The sequence below is a fragment of the Lolium rigidum genome, chromosome 2, assembly GCF_022539505.1.
Source record: "Lolium rigidum isolate FL_2022 chromosome 2, APGP_CSIRO_Lrig_0.1, whole genome shotgun sequence".
NCBI classification, from domain to species: domain Eukaryota; kingdom Viridiplantae; phylum Streptophyta; class Magnoliopsida; order Poales; family Poaceae; genus Lolium; species Lolium rigidum.
In genome coordinates this window covers 126,535,729-126,561,975 of record NC_061509.1, presented here as the reverse complement: position 1 = coordinate 126,561,975, position 26,247 = coordinate 126,535,729, and the positions used below count along the sequence as shown (strand labels likewise).

General features: G+C 50.7%; 1 protein-coding gene across 1 annotated transcript; it reads left to right on the top strand.

Annotated features, from left to right (window-relative positions):
- Positions 1–1,019: 1,019 nt before the first annotated feature.
- Positions 1,020–25,720, top strand: LOC124692334 (probable sodium/metabolite cotransporter BASS4, chloroplastic). The gene is made up of 14 exons (XM_047225685.1): positions 1,020–1,206; positions 1,290–1,377; positions 1,679–1,786; positions 1,855–1,922; positions 2,194–2,272; positions 2,418–2,476; positions 2,582–2,650; positions 3,288–3,401; positions 3,905–3,926; positions 4,011–4,078; positions 4,613–4,698; positions 5,393–5,522; positions 25,119–25,220; positions 25,311–25,720. Exons 1-14 carry the CDS (start codon positions 1,045–1,047, stop codon positions 25,377–25,379), a joined length of 1,224 nt encoding a protein of 407 aa, XP_047081641.1. The 5' UTR covers positions 1,020–1,044; the 3' UTR covers positions 25,380–25,720.
- The last annotated feature ends 527 nt before the right edge of the window (positions 25,721–26,247 follow it).

The following is a 26,247-nucleotide window of genomic DNA, read 5'->3' as shown; positions in this document are numbered from 1 at the left end:
TTCTTGCAATCAATTACAACAACCTTTAAAAATAGCTTTATTTGAGATTAAAGAACCCTTTATAAGTTACCCTTAATAGATAGTAGCAAGGGGCATAAAGACCTTAACCAGTAGCTCCTCGTGATTCGATACTCTTATTTCGAAACTAGCTACAATTGAATTGTGCACTTGCAGTCATCATGTATATATGAGTTTCACGAACCTTTCGGATGTCAAACAAAGTCTAGCCTTTTGCCATTTTAGTTTCCAAGAAATACGATGAAGTAAGAAAAAGAAGTGGAATTGGAGCTTCATGGGCCGGCCAATGGGGCCCATGCGCCCCGCCACCACCCTGTTCCATGTCATGGGGTCCCACCACTGCCGAGTGGCTCCGATCTCCTCGTCTTCACTCGTGTGGACTTGTGATATATGCTTGATATCACGGAGTCGCGAGGAGGCGATCGCGAACTAGAGAAACACTCAAATAGAGTGGAACATGCGAAGATTGGAGGTGTTAACGCTACGAGAGTCGTCCCCGGTTGCTCCTCTACCTCCATCAACACTATCACTGTCACCGCCATTATGAAGAGGGTGCAGTCTTCCCTTGTACTATGGGTTATGAAAATAGCTTGTATCATCTCTCTCGGTGTTATTCAGTAATTAAAGCCACATGAACTGCCCTATATAACTGTGGTTATATATGCATTACTTTGACGGTGAATCTTTTGTTAAGAGATAAGTTATGAGAGGCAAATTAATATATAAATATGTTACCTGTTCATGTATGCTAAACTTGTATGCAACAACCCCGTGGATGATGTGTTTATTAGTTGGAGTAATCTGTGATAGTGGCATGTCCATTGTGACACGGAATCTATGTGAGGCTACTATGGTTTTTTAGCTTTCCATTGATCATCATATTAGGAATAAATCAATGCTTATGCTATTGTTCTTAATCCAGCAACATTGTTTACTCAATGTTTGGGTGTGGGGCCGACTGAACTGGTGCTTGTCTCATCCGCAGCCCGGTTCGGCGCAGCGCCGGATTCCGACTCCGCCACCGCGATGATAACCCATTACCCCTCCCTGCTCCGCGCACCCCTCCCCGCCGGCCTCCGCCACCTGACTCCCCACGCTTTCCATTTCACCGCCACCGCCTACTCCCCTCTTCCGCCGCCGCCCTTCCGCGTGCGGCCTCTGCGCGCCGCCGCTGGAGGAGGCACACCGGTAACTCCCCAACGGAACACAATATCCTAATCCTACTCTGGCCACTTGCTTCGTTCCAACTCAAATCGCTCGTGCCGCCGCAGGTAGCTGGTGATGGAGGCAAACGCGCGACGCCTCCCCCGCTGGGAGCCGCGGTGCTGGATTTCGTGCGGAGCAACTTCCTCCCGCTAGGTAACTTTCCTGTTTACACGCGATGTCAGCTGGTTCCTCGTTGCATACTTTGTTTATATGTGATTTCTTACCGCCAATTCCTCTGTGGAATGTAATGCGCGTGTACAGTATATAGTTGCGATACAATTCAGCCAAAATTGAAACACAAGTATTCACTCGCCTGAACTTTGCTTGTACAGTATGTGAACCGAGTACAGCTTAATTCGTTGAATCATACTGTATTTTCTGTGGAGACGTTACCACATAGTTTGTAATCTCAGGTTGTGAACTTTAATTGGATTGATTGTCTTTCTTATCATAGCTCTAATCGGTGGGATTGCTTTGGCCCTCCTGGATCCAACTCTTGGATGCCTTGCTCACAAATATTCCCTGTCAAAATACAGCACTTTTGGGATATTCATTATCTCAGGTTTGCTTTCTTAACCTAATGCACATGCTGATGTGTCTTTCCTACACTAATGGCTTCCTCTTGCATAGGACTGACTCTGCGTACCAAGGAGCTTGGTGCAGCGTTACAAGCTTGGCCTGCTGGACTATTTGGACTAGTATGACTATGACCCAATGTTTAGTCCTTGGCTGTTGCTCTTGCTGATATACCACTACCATGCGTCTGTAACTGTGTCTATGATTTTTGTAGTTCTTACTCCCGATATTATGATCTATATGTTATTGCAGATCACATTTCACTCTATTAGTTGTTCAAGCAACTTTCTGGCATTTATGTTGTTTACTTGGGGTCAACTGTTGCCTTTGTAACTTTATAGAACAAGCTCTGTAGTCTGCTGAACTATTTTGTTGTTATGCTTCTGATTGCAGGGCTCAATTTTGCTGTTGACGCCCTTTCTTGCAAAATTTATTGTGCAAATTCAGTTCATCCCTCGTGAATTTATAACTGGTATAAGGTTCAGCTTCATCACTATTTTTCCAGTTCACTTGAGGGTTTCTCAATTCTCATCCCGTCATTTCATGTTGCTATGTGATAGCTCATACCTTTGTAACTACAGCTTTTTATTTATTTATTTTAACAACACATCTTGCAGGGTTGGCCATGTTTTGTTGCATGCCAACAACATTATCAAGTGGAGTCACACTAACACAGGTGCTACTCCTCTCTAATCATCATCAATGAACACCCGCTACTATATACAGATAGTTAGTACCTAGCACCATTCGAATCTAACACAATTTTATCTTTGCCATGTAGCTTGCCGGTGGTAATTCTGCACTTGCTCTTGCAATGACAGTCATATCCAATCTGCTGGGCATTATATTTGTAAGTGCAACTTTGTTATGATTTTTTAATTTGTTGTCAAGTATCATCAATGATTGAAACAATTAATCCAGTATTGAGTTTGACTTAAATTTGTTGAGTGTTTGAAAGTTCAAATTAGATAGCAACATATTGTTTAATTTTCTCATCTTCCAGTTTGAGTTTGGAAATTCATTATAGTCTTGATCTCTATTTATATTTTATGAGATTCACCTCCTGTGTGGAAGCTACTAAATGCGATGGTCAGTCCTGTATACTCCCTCCGTTTGAAAATAGGTGCCCCAACTTTATCTAGATATGGATGTATCTCTAACTAAAATGGATGTAGATACATTCGTATCTAGACAAAAGCGAGACACCTATTTTTCGACGGAGGGAGTATTAAACTAGATAAAATAGACTGTTACTAAAATCTGGCATAATGATATGCAATAAACTTCTATAAGTTTGGCACAAAGAATTCTACAGATGTTGAAGTATTGTGGGTGTGATCAATATTTTTCTGAGTAACATTAGATCTCCTAGTTTTAGTTTATGGTTTAGGATAACCATCTTGGCTTAATTTTATCTTTTCCTTTCCACAGGCTAAAACTTCTCTTGCTTAGTAAACCGGCTCATCTATCCTTTAATCATAAATTAGGTACCTCTTTCACTTGCAAAGTACATTGGCGCTGGTGCTGGTGTGTCTTTGCCTACAGAGAAACTGTTCAAAAGTCTGGTCAGCACCCTTTTAATACCCCTTATTTTAGGCAAGGTATGTACCTCTTCATATCTCTATACTTCATATCATAGCTTGTGGTCTATTATTTCAGTCCATAACATATCATGCCGCCTATTTTATTTTGCTCATGTGTGTAGATTTATAACTACGTTCATGGTAATTTTTTTATGACAATCGAGTCAGTTCTGGTCCATTTGAATTTGCCTTTAGTGCAAATATGATATCAATGCTTACTATGATATACATTGCATCTTATTTTAGTCGATTTCGTGGCACAGAATATTCAGGAGTTCAGAAGTGCCTGCATTTGAACTTATCCCCTTCAAATGCATAATATTATTTTTCTTTGAACTTTGAATGTCACTCAGTTTGAATCCCTGTTTTCAAAGTAACCGTGGCACACTTAATTTTGAATTCATTAGACATTACATACTTGATTCTCATTATTGTAGTTCAGATCTATGCAAAATTTGACTGCTCTAGTGTAAGCCTGAAATAGTGGAAACTACACTTACGGTGGTTTGTTCTTTTGTCAGGTTGCCCGAGAAACCTCAAAAGGTGAGCATATTTTAAAATCTCTCTATAAATCACTGTCGCTTAGCAAGTCATTGATATGGAGTCCTTATTGTATTTCTTATGTAGATATTGCTGAATTTGTTGATGGGAATCGCCAGGGACTTTCAGTTATAAGTGCTGTTCTTCTCAGCCTAGTACGTCTCTAACATGAAACACGTTTGACACATGTTTTTTTCAAGGAACTGGCAAGAGCAGTGCCTTTCTATTAGAAGAAAAGTGTTAACTTATTATTAAGTCAACTTGTTTGCTGTACCAGTTTATCTTGTTGTGCATAGTTAGCTTCTACTACAAGTGCTTTCAGTGATGCTTTACTTGAGATTAAAAAGATGGGCTAATTGTTGTAGCTTTTTTTTTCCGTAAAAGATTGAATAGAGAGAACACATAACAGATCAAGACAAAGAGAAATGATGATGGATAATCAATTTTAGGAAAATGGTCTGGAGTAGTGCAAGCTTTGTAATATTTTGTGACTTCTTATAATCTAGACATGCAATGTTTCAGATACAGGAGGTTTACATAAACGAGACTCACATTTTGGCTTTACATGAGGGGCTGTTTAGGGAGTTGCTCTTACTTTATGTTGTTTTCTTTTATTTTTGTTGAATCTAGTTCAAATTGGCTTATCTACACTGATTGGAGGACACTCTTTAAGTATCTCCATTTCACAGGTCCCATGGATACAAGTAAGTAGATCAAGATCAATGCTCTTGTCCGTGCAAGCAAAAGCTTTTGCTATTACTGTGACCATTGGAGTGTACGTATGCATTTTTGTCTGACCTTACTGTAGTTTTTGTTGGAATGCTGATATGAAACTTAAAAACACAGCTTCTATCAGGGAATGTTTTTGCTCGTCATCTGTAGAATACTATATGACCTGGCTATGTTATGACATTATGTTACTTGACAGATGAAGTTTGTGAGTGAAATCACTTTTTATATTATCAAGCTTGCAGTATCTTTTTTCTTTCAAAATTATCAATCTATTTACAGTTGTCACCACTTCTCTAGTCTAGAATGAATATAACTGTATGTTTTCACATAGGGACACCTACAGGTGTTATTTGGAGATAAATTACTCCTTCCGGTATATAGCTGCGCCAATTAATTTGGGCCAGAGGGAGTAGTTATAATGATACCTTTTGCATACTGTTTTCTGGTAGTGTCATTTTGTTCGGATTTGGCACCATTACTCACTTTACACAGCCTTACCAGAAACCTAGTGGAAGCAGAGCGATTCTTATAAGAAGAATAAAGGAATGAAAATTGTCCTGCTTGGTTCGTTAAAAAAAAAATATCCTGTTTCATGCATATAGTGACTTATAACTACACATTTGTTTGGCTACTTGAGAGCTATAACATTTTCTGCTTTGGATATGATCTGTGATATATTATGGATGTGAATCTAGTATCATATCTTATTTCTAACTGCGGGATATTTCCTGTCATAGGCTTTTACATCTTGCTCTGTTGGCTTTCAATGCTACAGCACTGCAGCTCTTGTCGTGTCTTAAACAGAAGGAAGAATCGGTCTTCACAAGCAAAGAATATTCACGAGCTGTCATTTTGGTGGCCAGTCAGGTCAGTCTTTATCATCAGCAGCAGAAATTAAAATTTGAGCAAATTGCAGTTTGACACCACTTCAATTGACCCAAGTTGCTAACAACATTAAGGTTAGATGAAATGTAACACCGGGTAAATTGATATAGAATTGTAAGATGCACCTGCTTGGAAAAATCTAGGCTAAAATAGCATTACTCAAAAAGAAGATATTTTCTTAACCAAGGAATCACTGATCACGGGATTACACTTGGCACAGAGTATCGGAACCATTCGATGAAGCGCGTTGTCATGTTCTAGTTGGACTGCATCCTCGTGGTTCCTCTGGGAAGTAGACAATCATCCCTAGAGTCTCAACAACAACACCTTCAAGGTATCCATGCATTCGTGGAAGAAACTCCTGCGTCTCCGTGCTAGCGCGGTAGCGCCTTGCGAACATATTGGGCAAGAGATGGGTGGTGAAGCCTGTTTTGAGAAGTAAAACGACTTAGGGTAATTGAATAGCCTTGCACTGGTTAAGCATGGGCAATAGAGCACGCAGGGCGGAGGCCGTGAGGCGCCACTGCACACTATGGGGCGGTAGGGCAACAAGTGGTGGTAGGCGTCATTTCTTGTCCCTTACGCCCTTGTTAGATTTCTATGCTCCAGGTCACATTGTTTTCTTGGAGTCTACTATAATTTGGATCTTTATTCGGATTATGTTGCTTTCATTTAAGCATGTGATCATTTAGGTTCACATATACTTGGTGATTGTTAAGTTTCATGCACCAACCAGTAGAACCGAAAATCCAAACTGATGGAAAGAAGATGGGCAATCCACATGTACACCTCAAGATATAGATCAAACCCAAGGCGATTAAGTGGCCTCCTTGTTTGGATAGTCTGACCAGGATTTAGGATTTATTATTACGTGATCCGAAATGCCCAAATACACTTCACTATGTTCTGTACCTTTTCAATGCAACGAGGCACAAACTATTTTGTGTTTTCCTGGAAGAAAATTAGAATAATAACCGCAAAGATAAATATAGAGTTTTACAGACAAGTCACATAGTAGCCCTATTATTGATATTATTCAGGAACATATCCAATAAAGCACAAACATATTCAGTATCATGTTTTCATTCGACTTTCCACCCTTTCATTTCCATAAGGAAAAAACCAATTCCATCCGAGACTCAATCCCAACTGGGACCCTACAAATCAAATCCTGAGAAACACAACTTACCGGCAGGGCTGGTCCTGAGATTTCTTGGCCCAGGGCGAAACTAAAACCTGAGGCTCCTCAATATAAAGACCGAACTAATAATCACTGATTGTTCCATGACCATTTTAGTTATTTCCACATGATAATTTCGTTGTTCCACATTTTTTTTGTTCACTAGGAATCATGGATTGTTGCTTGATCATTTTTTCATTCCACTAGTAATCGTGGATTATTACTTGATCACTTTCGTTGCACTAGTGCATCTAAGTTGGCGTATGCTCATCAGCTCACTCGGCTCAATAAGCGATGGTGGTTGTACGAGTGCAGGGCCAATAGTACAGACAGCACGTAGCTAGAAGCTGGGGTCCAGGAGGGGCAGCCTCCGCGTCCCCCTCCTTGGCCAGGCCTGCTTACCGGTGTATTCAACTCGGTGCTATTTTCTTCTGCTTGGGTGCTTCCCGTTGATCTACTGGAGATGACTCCAATATCTAGCTGTCGTTGCTGCATTGCTTCTCCGGGGCATGCAACAAGGGTGGGGGAAAGCACAATGATGATAGAGGAGAACAAGATTGTGAGGCTTGTGGCTACTGGTTTATTTCACTTGATGTGCTTTTCTAACTCGATGATTCACATGGTGTCAAATGCTCCTCTATTGTTGTCTTTTTGTTGCTGCAACGGGTGGATAGTATGCCAGACGCAACACCGATAGACACATTGTTCAGGTCGAACTGTTCACCGGTGCTGTTTTTTCTTTCCGCAGTACATGACTCATTGTCCCTGACAGTGAGGTATCCTTGATAATTTAGTCGAATTTCAAGCCTTGAGATTCACTGAGTTTCTTTAGAAAAAGGTCCCACTAGTTCGGGAGTCTCCATAAGGATGAAGACCAAGACTGATGTGATGATCTCAATCGATGTTAAATGGTGAGTTGGTGACCCATCAAAATCCCTCATTTCTGGAAGACGCCCACAGAGGTCCTGCAGGGGAGACATCGGGCAGTCAAAATAGGTCTGGCAGGTTGCGGTCTCCGGTAAGAAGCTGGTAGACAGCGACAGAGGCTGCGGCAGGTGTCTGCACGGGAGGTGGCGACCGAGGCCCTGTGGAGGAGGAAAAGCAGGCGCCAATGTCGGGCAGAAGTGGAACAATGGGTGTCGACGCACCGGACCTGCCTGCGGTTCCAGACGAAGATTTTTTTTTTTGACCGGGACTACGGCAGGCTTACGCCGACCTGAACCATTTTATATCAATGCTCAAAAAAGCAGCAGGATCCATTACAACTTTTAGAGGATATAGAAGAAGAAAAAGGAAGTGGATCAGGGGGGATCATAGCCATTACACCAAGAAATCAGAATAGCGGAGGAGGCAGGGATAGAGCATCGAAAAGCCCACAACCTAATATCTTCAATCTGCGAACAACCAGGGAGAGGGGTTTGTCGAGGGAGTTGAAGATAAGAACATTTCGCTGTTTCCAGACGCTCCAAGCAATGTCAGTGACAACCGAAGAAACTTCATACGAGGTGCAACGTAGAGACCAGAGATCTTCGAAGCTTGGAGGGGCCCAGGAGCCCAGGAGCCGTCGTTCGGGAAGCAGAAGGCCCAAACTTCACGAGCTCTAGAGCATTGAAGGAGCATGTGATCCATATCCTCATCAAGAGCACAGTAGGGGCAGGAAGCGGAGGTAGCAAGGTGGTGTCGGAAGCGCCTCTCGTTGGTGGGGAGACGGCGGCGCTGAGCCAGCCAGCAGAAGATCTTGCACTTTAGGGGAGCCGCGCTTCTCCAGATCTTTTCCGCCTGAACATCAACCTGCAGATGCCTGAAATAATTGGCACAGAAACACTTCTCAACCAGTTTCCATTCAACATTTGTCAACCTCCGATAATGTATCGGAATGCCTAAATACTTAATAGGAAACTGACCTTGTTCGCAACCAAATAGTTCCGCATACAAGGTAGCATCATCTTTCGTCTCGCCAAAACAAAACACAATTTATCTTTAAAGCCGAAAGTTGCTCAAAAGCCGAAAGAATTAACTTCAGATTTCTTGCTTTTTCGATGTCATGTTCCATAAAAAGGATTGTATCGTCGGCGTATTGGAGGATGGATAGTCCCCCATCAACCAGGTGAGGAATCACACCATCAATTTGTCCATCAGACTTTGCGCGTTCAATCATGACAACGAGCATATCAGCCACTATATTAAATAGCATTGGCGATAATGGATCACCTTGTCTAAGCCCCTTTTTGGTTTGAAAGTACTTGCCAATGTCATCGTTGACTTTAATGACAACACTTCCTCCCAAAACGAAGATATGGATTAAAGCATGCCACTCTTCAAAAAAACCTTTCATTGAGTATGTTGAAGGAAAGACATAAGCTTTCTCAAAATCGATTTTTAAAATCACCCCATTCAACTTTTTGCGATGTAGTTCGTGAACCGTTTCATGAAGGATAACCACCCCATCTAGGATGTTGGGTCCTTGCATAAAAGCAGTGTGAGAAGGACGAATCACATGGTCAACCATAGAGTTGAGCTTTATCATCGCCACTTTGGTGAAAATTTTAAAACTAACATTAAGAAGACAAATAGGACGATATTGCTGAATTCTTTCCGCTTCATTAATTTTAGGTAGTAAAATTACTTTACTAAAGTTTAGTCGGAACAATTCTAATTGTCTGCTATGCAGGGCGCCAAACAACTCAAGTAGATCTGGTTTGATAACCTCCCAGAAATTCTAAAAGAATTCTGAAAGAACTCAGCGGGGAAGCTATTAGGACCAGGGACTTTGTTGTGTTCCATTTGGAAAATAGCTTTTCTTATTTCTTCCTCGGTATAAGGTGCCGTAAGTAAACTATTTTCCTCGTCTGAAACCTGGGGGATATCGTTTGTTCTAGACTCATCCAAAGAGAAGTTGCCTTCCTCAGTGCGCCAAACAAAACTTTGTAATAATTGGTAATATACGACTTGAGTTGCTCATGGCCTTCAATTGTACCCTCATCCTGAACTAAGGACTGAATAGTCTCTTACCTGTGTCTGCCATTGATAATACTATGAAAGTATCTTGTATTCGAATCACCTTCAAAATTGAATTGGGCCTTAGAACGCTGATACCATTTGAGCTCCTCCTATCGCAAAAGTTTTGCTATCTTCGCATTTGATTGGCTTTTGAGCTCAATTTCTTGCGTAGACAACAAGCGAACTTCTGCTAATGCCTCGAGGCCATCTATAATAGATGAAAGTCGTTGCTTCTCTTTCCTAACTATACCTATGGTATGACGAGCCCAACCAACAAGGTGTTTGCGTGTTGCACGTATTTTATTATTCCACCTCTCAATTGGATTATCACCAGCTACATCCCAAACCTTTCTGACCATCTCCTGAAAGCCTTCCCGGTGTAGCCAGCCAAGTTCAAACTTGAAGCGGCGCGTACACGGTACTCTAGGAAATCCAGTGGTCTTTAAGATGGAGCATGGTCCGACAACCCTTCAATACGTTCTAGAGCTCGTACCGACACCATAGGAAATTTGTACTCCCAATTGGTATCCATCATTACGCGATCTAGCTTTTCGTATGTAGGTTCGGGAAGGTTGTTTTGCCCAAGTAAATTGCCTTCCAATCATTGAAGACTCTCTTAAGTCCAAGCTGTCAATAGCTGCATTGAACAAGAAAGGCCAATGATTGTCAAACCTGCCTCTACTCTTCTCAAATGGAAAGCGAAGCAAATTGAAACCCCCCCAACGAGAATAGGGTGTGGGTTATCTTTTGCTAAGTTAACCAACTCGCGAAGAAAGGCTGCTTTGGAATCCTCCTGGGTAGCACCATACACAGCGACAAGACTCCATGTGAAGTTATCAGCTTTGTTACGGATGTGGAGTTATATATGGAACTCCCCATTCGAATGAGCCAACACATCCATAGTATCTGTTCTAACACCGAGTAAGATGCCACCGGATCTTCCACGAGGCGGACAAGAAAACCACATGAAGTCTATGCCACCCGAAATGCGGTTCAATAGACTTTGTGAGAAATCTCGTTTACTAGTTTTAGAAATGGCCAAAAAATCCAAATTATGATCCCGAATACAATCAGCAAAGTGCAAATGTTTAGCCAAGTCACCAAGACCTGTGCTATTTGCCCACATGCCATTCACTAGGAAACAATTGGGGATTTGGAATTTTTTTACCGTTTCCACGGTTTCTTGTTAGAAGAAGATTTGGATTTCCGGCCAGATGCTTTGAGCTCATACAAAGAGCACAATCCGTCCTCATCCAAACCAACCTCCGACACCGAACCAACTAGATGGGAGAGAAGCTGACCATCTGATGTGGCATTCACCTCCTCTTCATCTAGATAGGTAGTATCCAACACGGTTGAAGCTTCAGGAATAACCGTAAGACGGTCAAATTCCATATGCCTCAAAACTCTAGTTGATACATCAATTTGGTTTTTATTACTACCAAGAATAATTCCTACATTATTAAGCTTAGATGAAATACACGATGATGAAAAAGAAAGAAAAGACTTAGGAGTTGTGTCCGTACCATGCGAGTCTAGGTTAGGCGTTGCCTTGCGACGCATTGCCTTCATCATAGAGTCCTCGTCTGCCGCCGTCCCAAACCTCCCACTACGGCGGTTAGAAGTAACCCCGCCAGCGGTCCGCGTGGTGGGTGGTGGGGTACGAGGCGAGAACGAGTCCACGTTAGGATCCTCGTACGCGTGACTGTCTGCAACCAAGGTCGGCAATGGTGGGGTAGGAGCCGACCCGGCCAGCGCAGCAAAAGTCGGTGTAGCCATATGAGGCGGGGAGGACTGTGTCGGTGTCGTAACCTCCTCCGTCTCACAGGCACTCCCCCTCGCGGTGCACATCAAGGCGACAAGGGGGGGAGGGGGGCGATGTCGCGGTAGTAATCCCTCCCAAGCCCGCCCCAGAAGGTGTCCCTGCCTGAGCTGTCATCGAAACAGCAGTGAAGCAATCGCCTGGGTGAGGCAGCTGAGTGCGGCTCCACTGCTGTTGTGCTCCCGATCGGTGACTCTTCAGGTGCCGCCGACGGCCCACCAGAGGAGTGATTCCCAGCTGCCTTACCGCTCGGCGCAGCGGGGGGAAGCGGCCCAGCCTCCAAAACGCCCAAAGCTATAGGCTGTCTTGGCGAACTGGCCGAAGGAGGCTCATGCAGTAGTTGTTGCTGAGTGGGCGACCTGAAGGACTACTCTTGCGTCTGCTGACATACCTCATGGCCAAGCGCTGCTGTAGTCCTCTGGCTCAGCATGCAAGAGTCAGAATTACATGAGTTTGTAGCCGCTTGATCCAAGCGCGCCACAAGGGGGGAAACCTTTGGCAAGGAGGATGCGATCAAGAGCTTCCCAGCTTATGGAGTCAAAAGCTTTACGGAAGTCAAGTTCGAAAACCGCGAGCGACCAACCGTGCTTTGTGTTTGATTACTTCGCCGGCTTCATTTTTCTTCAACTTATAGACCCATTTGAGGCCTATTGGTTGATGCCCGTGTGGCAGGTCAACAAGCTCCCATGTGTTATTTCGCTCCACTGCTTCAATTTCCTCGCGCATGGCTGCCTGCCATGCCTTGTCGCGCTCAGCTTCTGCGAATGAGCACGGCTCCCCCGTGCTGGCCAAGTGTAGCTCAGAGTCGAGGTTGCGCGGTGCGAGCCCAGGCACTAGTTCGTCTCCAATCAGGTTTTCGACCCTGCGATAGCGAACCGGTGTGTCTCCATGCGCAGCATCTAGTCGGTCATCATCATCTGCTAGTGGCGTGACGAAAACCGGGGCTGATGCGGTTGCAGCATTTGTTGCTGGAGCTGATGGAGGCGTTGGTGGGGCGTTGGTTGAGGCACCTTGAGCCCCACGTCTCGAAGACAGAGATCTGTCCCCTGCTGAACTGGACACCTGGCTAGGCACCCTTGTGGCATGACGGCTGATATACTCCACGTCAAAGTTGCTGCTGGGAATTTCGCCACCATCTGCTGCCCAATCCCAACCTCGCTCTTCATCAAAGATAACGTCACGAGCGATGCGAACACGCCTTGTGGCTGGGTCTAGCAGTCTGTATGCCTTTACTCCATCCTCATAGCCAATGAAGACAACGGGAGAGCTGCGGTCATCGAGCTTGCGTAGGTTCCCCTGTTCCTTGACATATGCCAAGCACCCAAAGGTGCGAAGGTAGTGGACAGCCGACTTGCGGCCATGCCACGCCTCGTAAGGAGTCTTTCTGTGAGGGCTTTGGTGGGAGCTCGGTTTAGGAGGAAGACAGCAGTGCTGACCGCCTCCCCCCAAAATTCAGCTGGCATACTCCTCTGTTTCAGCAAAGAACGTGCCATTGCCACCACTGTTTGGTTCCGCCTCTCGACAACGCCATTCTGTTGTGGGGTGTATGGCGCGGAGAAGTGGCGCTCGATTCCGTCATCAGCAGAGTAGGATGCAAAATCCGTTGAGGTGAACTCACCGCCGTTGTCCGTGCGGAACACACGCAGTTTGCGTCCGCTTTGAGCTTCCGCTGCTGCCTGAACTCTTTTGATGGCATCTGCTGCATCATTCTTGGCTGCCAGGAGCATCACCCACATGTAGCGAGTGGCGTCATCCACCAAGAGCAAGAAGTAGCGCCGGCCTCCGGTGTCGCCGGCGAAATGGGACCGCGAGATGTCGCCGTGGACAAGCTCAAGTGGCTCCTGTGCACGATACCTTGCTTGCCGAGGGAACGGGCTGCGGCGATGCTTCGTGATGACGCATGGGTCGCGAGAGCCGCTCCACGTGTTCCGGCCGTGGCAGCCCACGTGCCATGGCGAGGCGTCCCATCTTCTCCAAAGCATCAAAGTTGAGATGCCCAAATCGCTCATGCCGGCGCCAAGCAATATCATCGCGGCGGGCAGAGAGACAAATTGGTCGCGCAATCTCAAGATGGAGGAGATAGAGGCGATTCCGGCCGCGTGTGACCCGAACAAGGAGTCGTCCTTGCTGATCCCATATGCGAAGCACACCTCTCCTGATCAGCACGCATGCGTCGCTCTCGTCAAGTTGACCAATGCTGATGATCGAGTTATTGAGGCGTGGGATGTAGTAGACGCCGCTGAGAGCCTTGTGTTCACCATTTCTGCCTGCAAAGATGATGGTGCCCATGCCCTTGATTTCCACGACCGAGCCGTCGCCGAATTTGACAGTGCCGGTGATTGTACGGTCAATTTCAGCAAAGGCGTCCCCATGGCCCGTCATGTGATTTGTAGCGCCGGTGTCGAGGTACCGGCCCTCGATTCGCTCGTCGTCGGCCGCTCGTCCCAAGGTAAGCTTTTGCCTTCGGCTCGTCGATGTGAAGAGGAACATGCTCGGAGGCTGTGATGGTGCTATCTTGCACCACAATGGCCGGGGCTGGAGCAACATTCGCTTCACCACCATGGCGGCAGCTGGAGCTTCACTTTTCTCCACCGGCATGGCCGGAGCCGGAGTAGTGCTTTGCTTGCACCACCATGGCAGGGCGAGGAGTGGTGCGGACCTGCGCCATGAGGAGTGCGGGCTCCTCATCATCTTCCTCCGCTCGGCCGGTATGCCCTATTTCTCCGGGGCTGCCTGCAGTCCTTGGCCCAATGGCCGCGACGGCCGCAATTGCGGCATGTGTCATCTCGCGGGCCGTCCCTAGCCGCTGCACGATCGTTGTTGCCTTCTCCAACCTTCTTACGTGGTGGTGGTCGTCGTCGCTGTCCGCTGCCGCGTGCAGGCCTGGAGGAGCTGCCTCCTTGGCGCCCCTTCATCCTCTCTAGCCATTGCTCCTCGGTGAGTAGGAGCTTGCCCTGCTCACGCGCCGGCTCAGGCGACTCGAGACGATCCTCGGCTGCCTTCAGCCGGCCGGTGACTTCCTCCAATGACATATCAGAAGTGTCAAGGAGGGTCTCGATCGCAAGGGCTATCTGCGACAGCCTTGGCGGCACAACCCGCAAAAACTTCTCGACGACTTGAGTTTCGTCGATAGGTGCTCCGAGCGTGGCGAGGCTTGTGACGAGGTTCGTAAGGCGTAGCGCGAAATCATCAACAGACTCCCGTCGCGGAATGAGATCATCTCAAATTCCTTCTTTAGGCTGCTGCACCTTGCCCTTCCGCACGCGATCTGAACCGACGCGCATGGCTCGAATTGCCTCCCACGCCTCCTTCGCTGTCCGCTTGACGGCTAGTCCAGCCATCATTTCTGGTGGCACCGCTTGCAAGATGGCCTCCAGCGCCATTCGATCTTCCTGGTAGTCGTCGGTAGTCGTCGGCGCCGAGCTCAATTGCATCCTAGATGCCCCGAGCCTGCAGCTTCACCTTCATGAGGAGGCTCCATTCGGTGTAGTTCGTCCGCGTCAGCATCGGGTAACTGCCACCGCCGACGTCCTTCACGACTCGCTCGACCACAACATCGCGCCTTCCTGCATCACGGTGGCGCGGTCGTCTTGGGGGTGGTGAAGGGGAACGGCGCCGCGGCTGGCGAGGCGGACTGCCAGCAACACCTCCAACTGGAGCTGACACCATCTCTCAGAATCCTATCTTCACCAAGGCTCTGATACCAGTTGTTAGCCTTGCTAGCTAGCTCACAGGTAGTGTAGTGTGTGGGAAGTGGTCTGGTTTTGTGATGCTGCCAAAAGCTTCATGCAGCTTGTATTGCATAGTGCTATTTATAGGATACAAGCTAGGTACAACATGTAGATTTCTAAAGCCTTCTAGAGCTTTCTACTGCTATCCTTTTATAGCTATCTACTAGTAGAGTTATCCAGAGTGTTCTACTGACTAAGACTTACATATGTAATGTACTCCTAGAACATACTAGAACATACCAGCACCTACAGTACTACTAGAAGGTACTAGATAACTCCTGAGCAAGAATTACTCTAACAGTAAGGGTGGAAGTGAGGGCGGAGAGGCTGGAGGGCTCGGTGCCAGTGGCTGGGCGCCGTCGCGGAGGAAGGAGGCGGCGGCTAGGGTTGGGTGCGGCTGGGCGCAGGGGGTCTCCCGTCTCCCTTCAGGATACGAGACAGTATGATACTGAATATTTGTCCGATTAATCACGAAGGGTACATGTGTTTATATAGGAGGACTGGCATCCTCTAAACCCTAATTTACTTGGGCTAAGCCCCTAATTTACTTGGGCTAAGCCCACAACTAGCCACTAGTGGGCTTCTTGCGTGTATAGGTCGGACCGACCATAACATCTCTCCCCGCCTTCTCAAACGGCTCGTCCTCGAGCCGAACTTCTGGAAGCTGCCGGCGGAGATCTTCAAGCTTCTCCCAAGTCGCCTCGTCCTCCGGCATGCTCGTCCAATGCACCAAGACGTGCCAAACACCACGTCGCTCGCTGGGCCTTCATCACGCGAGCCACGCTCGCCGGGCGGAGCTCGAGACGCCCGTCCGGCGTAGGTGGAAGAGCTGGTGGTGCGGACGGAGGGTCGCCACGGTAGGCCTTCGGGAGGCCGACGTTGAAGACGTCGTGGAGGCGCGAGCCCGCGGGCAGCTCAAGACGGTAGGCGAGCGTGCCGATGCGCTCCCGGCGACACGGAAGGGACCGGCGTAACGAGGTCTCAACTTGCGCCTGGAGCGCGGGTCCAAGGACTGGGTCGTCCGGTGAAGAAGGCGTAGCCAGACCCAGTCGCCCACCGCAAACTCCGCCTCGCGATGGTGTGCATCATAGTACCTCCTGGCCAGCTGGCCGAGCTCGAAGAAGTCGGCCGGCGCGCCTCGGCCCGATATCTCGTCGCGGGTACGCGAGCGGGTCATCCGCCGTCTCGGTACGTGCCATGCCGGGCGCATAGGGAAGCATCGCCGGCGGTGGCCTCCCGTAGACCACCTCAAAGGGAGTGGCGTGCGGCGCGGAGTGGTAGGACGTGTTGTAGCGAGTACTCGGCCCACGCCGACCGGTCCACCCAAGCTCGTGGACGATCCCCGTGATGCGGCGCGAGTACATGGTGATGATCTTGTTGACGACCTCGGACCGGCCGTCCGTCTGAGGATGAAACGCCGTGCTCATGCGGAGCTTCACGCCCGCCAACCCAAAGAGGTCCCTCCAGACGTGACCCGTGAACACAGGATCACGATCACTGACGATGGAGGACGGAAACCCGTGGAGGCGAATGATGCCGTCGAAGAAGGCGCGTGCCACGGACGCCGCCGTATAGGGATGGCCGAGGGCGATGAAGTGCGCGTACTTGGAGAAGCGGTCGACCACCGTGAGGATGACGGACTTGCCGCCAACCTTCGGCGGCCCCTCGATGAAGTCCATGGAGATGTCCGCCCACACTGGGACGGCACGTCCGGCGCGGCTGCGGCAAGCCCGGCCGGACGGAGCGTCTCCGTCTTGTCCCGCCGGCATGTGACACACGCCCGCACCCGGTCTCGCACCGGGACGCCATCCCCCGGAATGTAAAAATCGGTGCGGAGACGGTGCGGGGTCTTACGGACGCCCTCGTGACTGCGAGAATGCGCCAAGGACAAGGCCCGGTGGCGCAGGTCTCCATGATCCGGCACGAAGATGCGGCGCCCATGGAGTAGTCCTCGTCCGAGCACCATGGCGCGTCCGGCTCGCCGTCGGCCGAGCGCCGGCGTAGGCTGGCTGCGCATCCGCGGCCTCGGCGATGGCGCGGCGAACCTTGTCGATGAAGGCGAAAGATGGCCGGAGTGGATGCGAGAGGGCCGCGCCGGCCGTGGGCGCGTCCGCGGCGTCGTCAATGTCGCGGCGGGACAGGCGTCGGCGGCCCGTGTTGAGGCGGCCGGGGCGGTACTCGACGGTGAAGTCGAAGGCGAAGAGCTGGCGATCCACCGATGCTTGCGGCACGCGTGGAAGGCGCCGATCCAGCAGAACTTCGAGCTGTAGTGGTCCGTGCGCACCGGAACGTCCGGCCCCAAAGATACGCCGCCGGTGGCGCACCGCCTGGACCAGCCCGATCGGCTCGCGCTCATATGCGGCGAGCTTGTGGTGGCGCGCGGCGAAGGGGCGGCGAGAAAGCGAGTGGCCCCTCGCCCTGGTGAAGGACGGCGCCGAAGCCGATGCCGGAGGCGTCGCAGTCCACCACGAACGGCTCGTCGAAGTCCGGCATCTGAAGAACGGGGCCCGTCGTGAGTGCCCGCTGCAGGGCGGCGAAGGCCGTGGCCGCCTCCTCGTCCCAGGAGACGGCGAAGCAGGCGCGTGAGAGGCGCGGCGATGAGACCGAAGTCCTGGATGTACCGCTGGTAGTATCCCGCGAGGTCCAAAAATCCGCGAAGAGCTCGCGGTGACTGGGGCGTCGGCCAGGCGGCGACGGCGGCGACCTTGTCCGCGTCCATCGCGACACCGTCGGCGGAGATGACGTGGCCCAAGTACGCGACGGAGGTCTTGCCAAACGAGCACTTCGAGCGCTTGAGATGAAGACGATGCGCTCGAAGCTCGTTGAAGATGATGGCCACGTGCTGCAGGTGCTCCGCCCAGGATGCGCTGTAGATCAAAATATCATCAAAGAAAACAAGCACAAAGCTGCGTAAGTAGGGGCTGAGCACATCGTTCATCAGGGCCTGGAAGGTCGCCGGCGCGTTGGAGAGGCCGAACGGCATCACCAAAAACTCGTAGTGGCCATGGTGAGTGCGGAACGCCGTCTTGGCGATGTCGCCCGGGTGCATGCGCACCGATGATAGCCCGAGCGCAAGTCGAGCTTGGTGAAGAAGCGCGCGCCATGCAGCTCGTCCAGGAGCTCATCCACGACGGGGATGGGGAACTTGTCCTTGGACGTGACGGTGTTGAGGGCGCGGAAGTCGATGCAGAAGCGCCACGTGCCGTCGGCCTTGCGCACAAGGAGCACGGGGGCGCAGAACGGCGACGTCGAAATCTGAATGATGCCCTGTGCTAGCATGACCGCCACCGGCGCTCGAGCTCGTCCTTGCGGGCGCCGGGGTACCGGTACGGCCGCACAGCGACGGGCGCCGTGTTCGGCAGCAGGTGTATGCGGTGGTCATAGGGCCGCGACGGAGGGAGGCCCTGCGGCTCGTCGAAGAGGTTGCCGTGCTGCTGCAGTAAGTCGGCCAGGAGCGGATGCGCCTCGTCAAGCGCGGCGGCCATCAGGTGGAGCTGCGGTGATGTGCCAGTGCTGCCCAAGCCCGTCCAGTGAACACGGCGGCTGCCCTCGCGCCAGAAGATGAGGGACAACACGTCGAGGTCCCACAGGATGGGGCCTAAGGTGCTCAGGAAGTCGAGGCCGAGGATGAAGTCGTAGCAGCCCAAGTCGATGCCGACGCAGTCGATGGAGAACGGCTCGTCGCCTACGAGCACGGGAACCTATCGCGCCACGCCACGGCACGTAAGACGGTCCCCGTTGGCGGCGGTGACGGCCGTACTTCTCCGATCCCGCCGGCTGGAGAGCGGGCGGCGCGTGGCGGTGTTGGACGAGAAGTTGTGCGTCGAGCCCGTGTCCGCCGGCGCGGTGAGACGCTCCCCATTGATCGTCACCGGGAGCGAGCATCGTCTTTGCCGTCTTGATGCCCGCCATAGCATGAAGAGAGACGACGAAGGCGGACGCGTCGGCCGGCGCGTAGGTCGTGACACCGGCCTCGGTGATGGTGGCGGCCGCGAGCTCGGCGGTGAGGGCCTCCACGTCGGCGTCGTCGACGGTCTCCGAGTAGAAGAGGCGGGCGCACGTGTGGCCCGGCGCGCGTCGCTCGTCGCAGTGGAAGCACATCCCCTTGCGGCGCCGCTCGAGCTGCTCCGCAGCCGTCAGCCGCTTGAAGGGGCGAGTCGGCGCAGGAGGGCCAGCGGGCGCAGCGGCCGGCGCGGCGGGGCGGTGGGCGTCGGGGTGGTTCGGAGCGCGGGACGAGCGCTGCCACGTTGCGCGTAGACCTGCTGCATGGCGATGGCGCGCTGCTTGTAGGCCCGTGCGTAGTACATGGCCGTCTGCAGGTCCTCAGGTTCGCGCATCTCGACGTCGACGCGGATGTAGTTGGGGAGGCCGCCGACGAAGAGATCGGCGCGCTGCCGCGCCAAGACGCCCGGGGCATGGCACGCGAGCGCACGAGCGGTCGGCGAAGTCCTGGACCGTGGTGGTGAAGGCGAGGCGTCCCGGCTCGGCGAGCGGCTTCCGCGTAGGGTCCGCCCAAACCGGCTGGAGGCACGGGTCGCGGAAGCGCTCCCGGGGACGGCATCCCGCCCTCGTCCTGCTCGAGGGCGTAGTACCAAGTACGCGCGGCGCCCCGTAGGTGATAGGAGGCGATCCACGTGCGGTCGGCGGCGGCGTCCGCTGCCCCCAAAAGAAGCTGCTCACGCCTGGTTCAGCCGGTTCGGGGGTCGGTGGCGCCGTCGTAGGTGGCGAACTCCGGCTTGGTGAAGCGGGGTGGCTGCTTGCGCCAGAGGCGTGACACCGTAGGCGCCCTCCTGGCGGCCCGGGGTGAAGGACGTGCTCTCCGCGAAGGGGGCAGCAAGCCCGCCAGGACCGCCAAAGGTGTGGGCGGGCTGCTGAACCGTCGTCCGCGCTGTAGTCTGAGTGTAGACGGGCGACGCGTCGGTCCATGTGGGGATTGGCGAGGGCGATGGCGGCCACCACGCGGGGCGGCCCTTGCTGGCGATGGAGGCGGGCGGTGTCGGGGTGGCGGACAGTGCCGGGACGGCGGCCGGTGGGGGCGGCGGGTGCTGGCCGGCTTTGATCTCCGCGAGCTCGAAGCGGATGGCGCGGAGAATGTCGGCGAGGTCCGCCAGTGTAGCGGGCAGGAGGTCGAGGCCCGTGGGGGCGGCGGCGGCGGCCTGGATGGCAGCGGCGGCCCCCTGGTCTCCGTCGGCGGCGGCGGTGGCCTTCGGCGGCGCGAGGGCGCCTGTCATGGCGGCGGAGGTGGCGGGGGTGGTGTTGGTGGCGGCGGAGGTGGCGGGGGTGGTGTTGGTGGCGGCGGTGGACGTGGCGGTGATGGGGTCGACGGGGAGGCTGTTGGAGCCCATTAGACCTAGGCAATCTGATACCAAAGTGGTAGGGGCTAGGGTTCTACCGGGTCTAGGGCGGAGGTTGTAAGGGTGGAAGTGAGGGCGGAGAGGGCTGGAGGGCTCGGCGCCGGCGGGCTAGGCGCCGTCGCGGAGGAAGGAGGCGGCGGCTAGGGTTGGGTGCGGCTGGGCGCGAGGGGTCTCCGTCTCCCTCGGGAGACGAGACGATATGATACTGAATATTTGTCCGATTAATCACGAAGGGTACATGTGTTTATATAGGAGGACGGCCTCCTCTAAACCCTAATTTACTTGGGCCAAGCCCCTAATTTACTTGGGCTAAGCCCACAACTAGCCACTAGTGGGCTTCTTGCGTGTATAGGTCAGACCGACCATAACAGCACGACTGCACAATATCCGCAGCATAGACGGAATTTTCAGCAATGGAGCGCCCGGCAATAAAACCAGTTTGGTCAGGATGGACCAGGAAGGGAATGAGATCACGAATCTGGAGGGTTGGACTTTTGGAGAGAGTTTTTAGACAACAGTTCTGGAGTGAGATAGGTCTAAAATTTTCTGGACGGTTGGCGCCAGCTTTTTTGGGGAGGAGAACATGGTGGTGGGATGAATCAGAGCGTAGGAAACATGGGGCTAGCTGGAGTGGATCCGGGGTTATGATCATGAAGGTTGGGTTTTTTAGCTGAAAACTGTAGGGGAGGCCCTGGCAGTAAATTTTACTAGAGTTACGGTCAAGGTTGGTGGAGGAATCAGTCTAGAAAAATTAGCCAGGCAAGAGATTAAGAACCAAACTGATAGGAAACCGATGTATATGTGGGGTGCATGAGTGGTGCTTGCAACCTAGGGCTCTTAAGCAGTGTAAATATATACACGTATGATGGCAGTTTGGGCACAGAAGATCCCTGGGACTTCAATGTAATTTTATTTACTTAGGGGTGTTTTCTGCTATTTTTTCTCGAACACCTGTCTCTTTGGGATGTTTGGTGGGTGTTCCCGCGTGTTGTACTGTTTCCGTATTAATATAATGTGGCGTGGTGACTTTTCTCAAAAAAATTAAGATACAGGTGGGGTAAAAATATTCAGGGAACCACTTATAATGGGGTATGTGACATGCCGGTATGCCTGTGCCCCGTGCCCTGCCGCCTGCGGTAGTGCAGTGCTGCATGCCGCCGTCAAGGGTTTCTCGCCTGCCATTTTGAATTGGGACAGGAGATGTGTATTGAGGTCAGATGGAGCTTAGAGCATCTCCACCGACGCCCCCCATAGCGGCCCCGATAGCGTTTGGGGGGCCGGCAGCGAAAATGGGCTCACACCGGCGTGCCCCAAATAGCGCCGGCGCTTTTTTGAGCCCAGTAGAAGCGCTGGCAAACCCGTGCTGGCCCCTTGGCGAAGGGCGCGAATCGGGCGCGCCGGCGCCTCGCGAGGCGGAAAATTTTGGGCGTGGGAGCCGCCTGTCAGTGATGGTAGGGCGTCGCGCGGGAGATTTTACCGCCACGACGCCGGGCTGGAAACGCTCCCGCCACGACGCCGCGCGGGAAACTCTCCCGCCACGGCGCCGCGCGGGAGGTTTCCTGCCTCACCGCCGGTCTATATTATCCCTCCTCCCCCGCCTCATTGGTGCAAAAATCTGAACCCTAAAAAATACCACAATGTTCGATTCGTGGGAGGCGGCGGCGCTAGAGGCGGCCGTAGAAGTCGTGGAGGAGGTGAAAGGATCGTATGCCGCACCTAGAGGGGGGGGGGGGTGAATACGTGCTAACCAATTTTTAGTTCTTTTTCAATTTAGGCTTGACACAAAGGTAAATTCTCTAGATATGCAACTATGTGAATTTACCTATATGACAAGATTTACAGCTACGCAAGATAGCTAGACAAGATATAATAGAGCTATAAAGGATAGAGGTAACCGAGAGTGGAGCACGCGGAGACACAGAGATGATTCCTGTAGTTCCTTCCTTTTGAGGGGAACTACGTCTGCGTTTGGAGGAGCGTGGTCGCCACGAAGGCCAAACCAACGCCACAAAGGCCTCACTTAGGTCTCCTGTGAGCAACGCCACAAAGGCCTAGCCCACTTCCACTAAGGGATTTCCTCGAGGCGGAAATCTGGCCTTTACAAGGTTCTTGGGGCACACATTCACAATCGAATTGGAGGCTCCCAATATTTGTAACAACACAACAACAACAAGAACAAATCAACCACAAACAACTAGGGTTTCCAAATGGAACACTAGCAAAGGGGCCCTTAATCAAATGAGGGGGAAATGCAAATCGCTTCGGTGAAGATGTAGATCGGGGTCTTCTCCTTCGATTCTCCAAAGATCAAGAGCTTTGGGTGGTTGGAGGAGGAGATCTAGTGAATCTTGTATTTCTTGAAGTGGCTCTAATGGTGGATGAACTTGAGCAGGATTGAGCAACCTCTTCCAATGGGGAAGAGGTCTATTTATATGAGTAGACACTCCAGATCTGACCGTTGTGCACTTTTTCGTGTAACACCGGAAGTACCGGCTGCAATGGGCTGGAAGTTTCGGCTAGATCCTTTTTCTTCAGAAAAGATGCTGGCGGAACTAGGGCGGAAGTACCGGCGGGCGGAACTTTCGGCCAAGTTCCGGCCTACTTCCGGAAACGCGAGAAACTCCCCTGGAAACTTACTGCAAGCAAATGAGGTGTTTTCGGAACAAGACCGGAAGTAGGGCGGAAGTTCCGCTGGCCGGAACTTCCAGCCTACTTCCGCCCAAGTTCACTTCGAAGTTCAGTGCTGATGCTTTCGGTAGGGGTATTTGGGCGGAACTTCCGCCAGCTCAGGCCGGAACTTCCGCCTGGAGCAGAAACACATCGACAACTCCAGTTTTGAGATATCTATCCATCAGACTTGTGTGAAGCATCAAATTATGTACCTGTATACATCAACACACATAAACTTGTACCTGTGTTGTCATCAAACACACAAACCCAAAAGGACGGGAAATGTTCTTTCAGGAGGACCCGTAGCTCGCAGAGTACGAGGTGTGGGAGGAGGCGGCGCTAGCGGCGACCGTAGATGCCGGACGAGCGGCAGGACCAGGAGGCGGAGCGGTGGCAGCAGGAGGAGGCGCGGCGGCGGCGGGAGGCGGAGCGGTAGCGCCAGTGGGAGGTGCGCCAGCAGCAGGGGTGGGAGGAGCAGCAACGTCAGGATGAAATCTACGAGCGGCGGCGTTTGGCGGAGATGCAGCTCCGGCTACTGAGGCAGGAGTTTGATCACAGTCGGCGGTGGGAGGAGCTGGAGGTGGAGCAGCAGCTGCGTCAGGAGGAGCTGGAGGTGGAGCAGCAGCTGCGTCAGGAGGCGTTGGCCGCGGATAGATCCACCTACTTGACGTTCGTGGCGGAGAGAGTAGCGGGGGATCGACGACGGAGGAGCAGCGGAGAGAGCACGGGAGAGAGCATCGGAGAGAGTTGCAGGCGATCGTCCACCTCCACAGATCCGGGTGGCCAGTAGGTAGTAGGCTAGAGATGAAGTAGGTTGCACATGTCATCCGGGGTTGAGGAGTGAATAATGTTTTACTTGGATTTGCCCTAAAATTTTATTCATTCCTCGACCTTGAATGACATTAAAATGAAACTACAAGTATAAATGTTTAGTTTGTCTAAAAAAACTCCTATCGGGGCCACCGGTTTGGGGGCGCCGGTGTGGGAACAACACCCCCAAATAGAGATGCAGTGCCGGCGCCCCTGCCGGCGACTATTTGGGTGGCGCCGGTGGAGATGCTCTTAGAGATGGGGTGGGCTCGCTGATGAGAGAATAAGAACATACTCCTTGACATACTGCAATGTTTTTCTCAAAGTGGCATGTGGGACATTAGCAATGTCTCTAATGATGCAACTATGATCACTAATCAAATATAAGTTGTAATATTGTGGTTTCCAGAAATAATTGAAGGCATGGCTTTCATATGGCTGATCTGAAAATGCATAATATTTTATTAGCTAAATTTTAAATAGGACGGCCTCTTTGTGGAATACAGAAAATGCATGATTTCAATGGCATGCCAAGCCATAGGAATTGACCTATCCCCGAGACTAGACTAATAGAGAATTTCCTTTGGAATAGAGTGCAAAATTTTCCACAGAAGAAAAAACCCTAAGGTTTCCAATCCTACAAATCATACAATCTCTATAGCAAAAACTCATAAACCTTGAAGTCAACCATATTTCTTTGAAATTCCTCTAATCTAAAGGCCTTAGATTTCATACCTGCTAGGATGATGTATTGTTACTAGAGGAGAGTACATGTTTCTATCCATTACTGAGCTAGTCATCTTAGAAAACTAGTACTAAAAACTTAGTAGTTACTGCACAGGAACCTGGTTATAAAACTCTGTTCGAGAAAGCATCTGGTTGAATTAAAAGTGTGATTGAAAGTAGTATTCATAATAGCAAACTAATGCCTATATATGCAATTATTATTCTCTCGTGACAGAAAAAATTTGTATCTCTGACTTCTTGCTTAACTCTCTTGATGCCGCACAGAAAACACTGCCAGTGTTGGTTGCTGTGGTTGAGCAGCTTGGAGGTGCTTTGGGAGAGTCCGGATTTCTTGTCATCCCATGTGTTGCTGCCCACATTAATCAGGTAGTTATTGCACATGCAGTGTTGCTATTTACACTTGCTTTCTGTCAACTCAGGAGTCAATTCTGATGTATCGTACAAATCATTTTGCAGATCATTATCGATTCTATCCTAGTAAATTGGTGGCGCCAGAGAGACCAACAATCTACTAATGCAAAATAACTCAGAATTCGAATTTGATAATAAGTTGAACAGTAATCCGGAACTACTCTGGGAAGTTTGTCACCGAGTGAAATTAAGGTTACAGCATATTCAGTCATTTTGTAAGGAAACATCCATTGATATTTTCTTCTTCTTTAGAACACCTGGGCTGCTTAAAGCACTGCCCTTTCAGATGGTAGAACAACTAATGAGAATGCAGTTTCAGCTTGTGGTTTAGAAAGTGCCGTAAATGCAATGATCAATCAGTATCTTTATTTGCAAAGCTGATTTTGTGAAAATATGGTGCATCTTATGGTGCCCTGTTAAACTGGATTTGCTATTTATGCGCTCCTAGTTGCTAATGTTGCCCGGGCGCCTTCAGTGGTGCACTATACATCTATCTTTGTTGTGGACTAGTTAATTAATCTTTCATGTGGTATTAAGGTGACAAGTTGGTATTACAAAATACCAGGGTTATTATGCGCTCCTAGTTGCTAGATGGGGTTTCACGGAGAGGCAAACCAGGGTGTGGATCCGTCATGGACCAGACATTATTAGACATGCTTGTATTCAGGATGGAACTCCCATTCCTTGATTAATAAATTTCCCTTATCGCAAAAAAAGGGTGACAATTTGGTATTACAAAATACAAATACATGTGTAGGTAAACCATATCGCTTATGTTATGATTACGGTAATGCTGACCGGCTGTTTAATGTCAATTTCATGTATACTACTGTTCCTTTCCATTCCAGAGTGCAGGCGATCAGATCTCATCAAAGCATGCGTGCCCTTTGGACTACTCGCTAGACTTCTATTATTTGCATGACCCAGAGAAGCAGCATTTTTGCCTGTACCCGTTCCAAGTGTCCTGCATCTCCACCACGCG

Coding starts and splice junctions, on each gene's coding strand:
- LOC124692334 (XM_047225685.1), top strand. CDS start 1,045: ATGATAACCCATTACCCCTCCCTGCTCCGCGCACCCCTCCCCGCCGGC. Junction 1,787..1,854: donor TGGGATATTCATTATCTCAG/GTTTGCTTTCTT, acceptor CCTCTTGCATAG/GACTGACTCTGCGTACCAAG. Junction 2,651..3,287: donor ATCTGCTGGGCATTATATTT/GTAAGTGCAACT, acceptor ATCATAAATTAG/GTACCTCTTTCACTTGCAAA.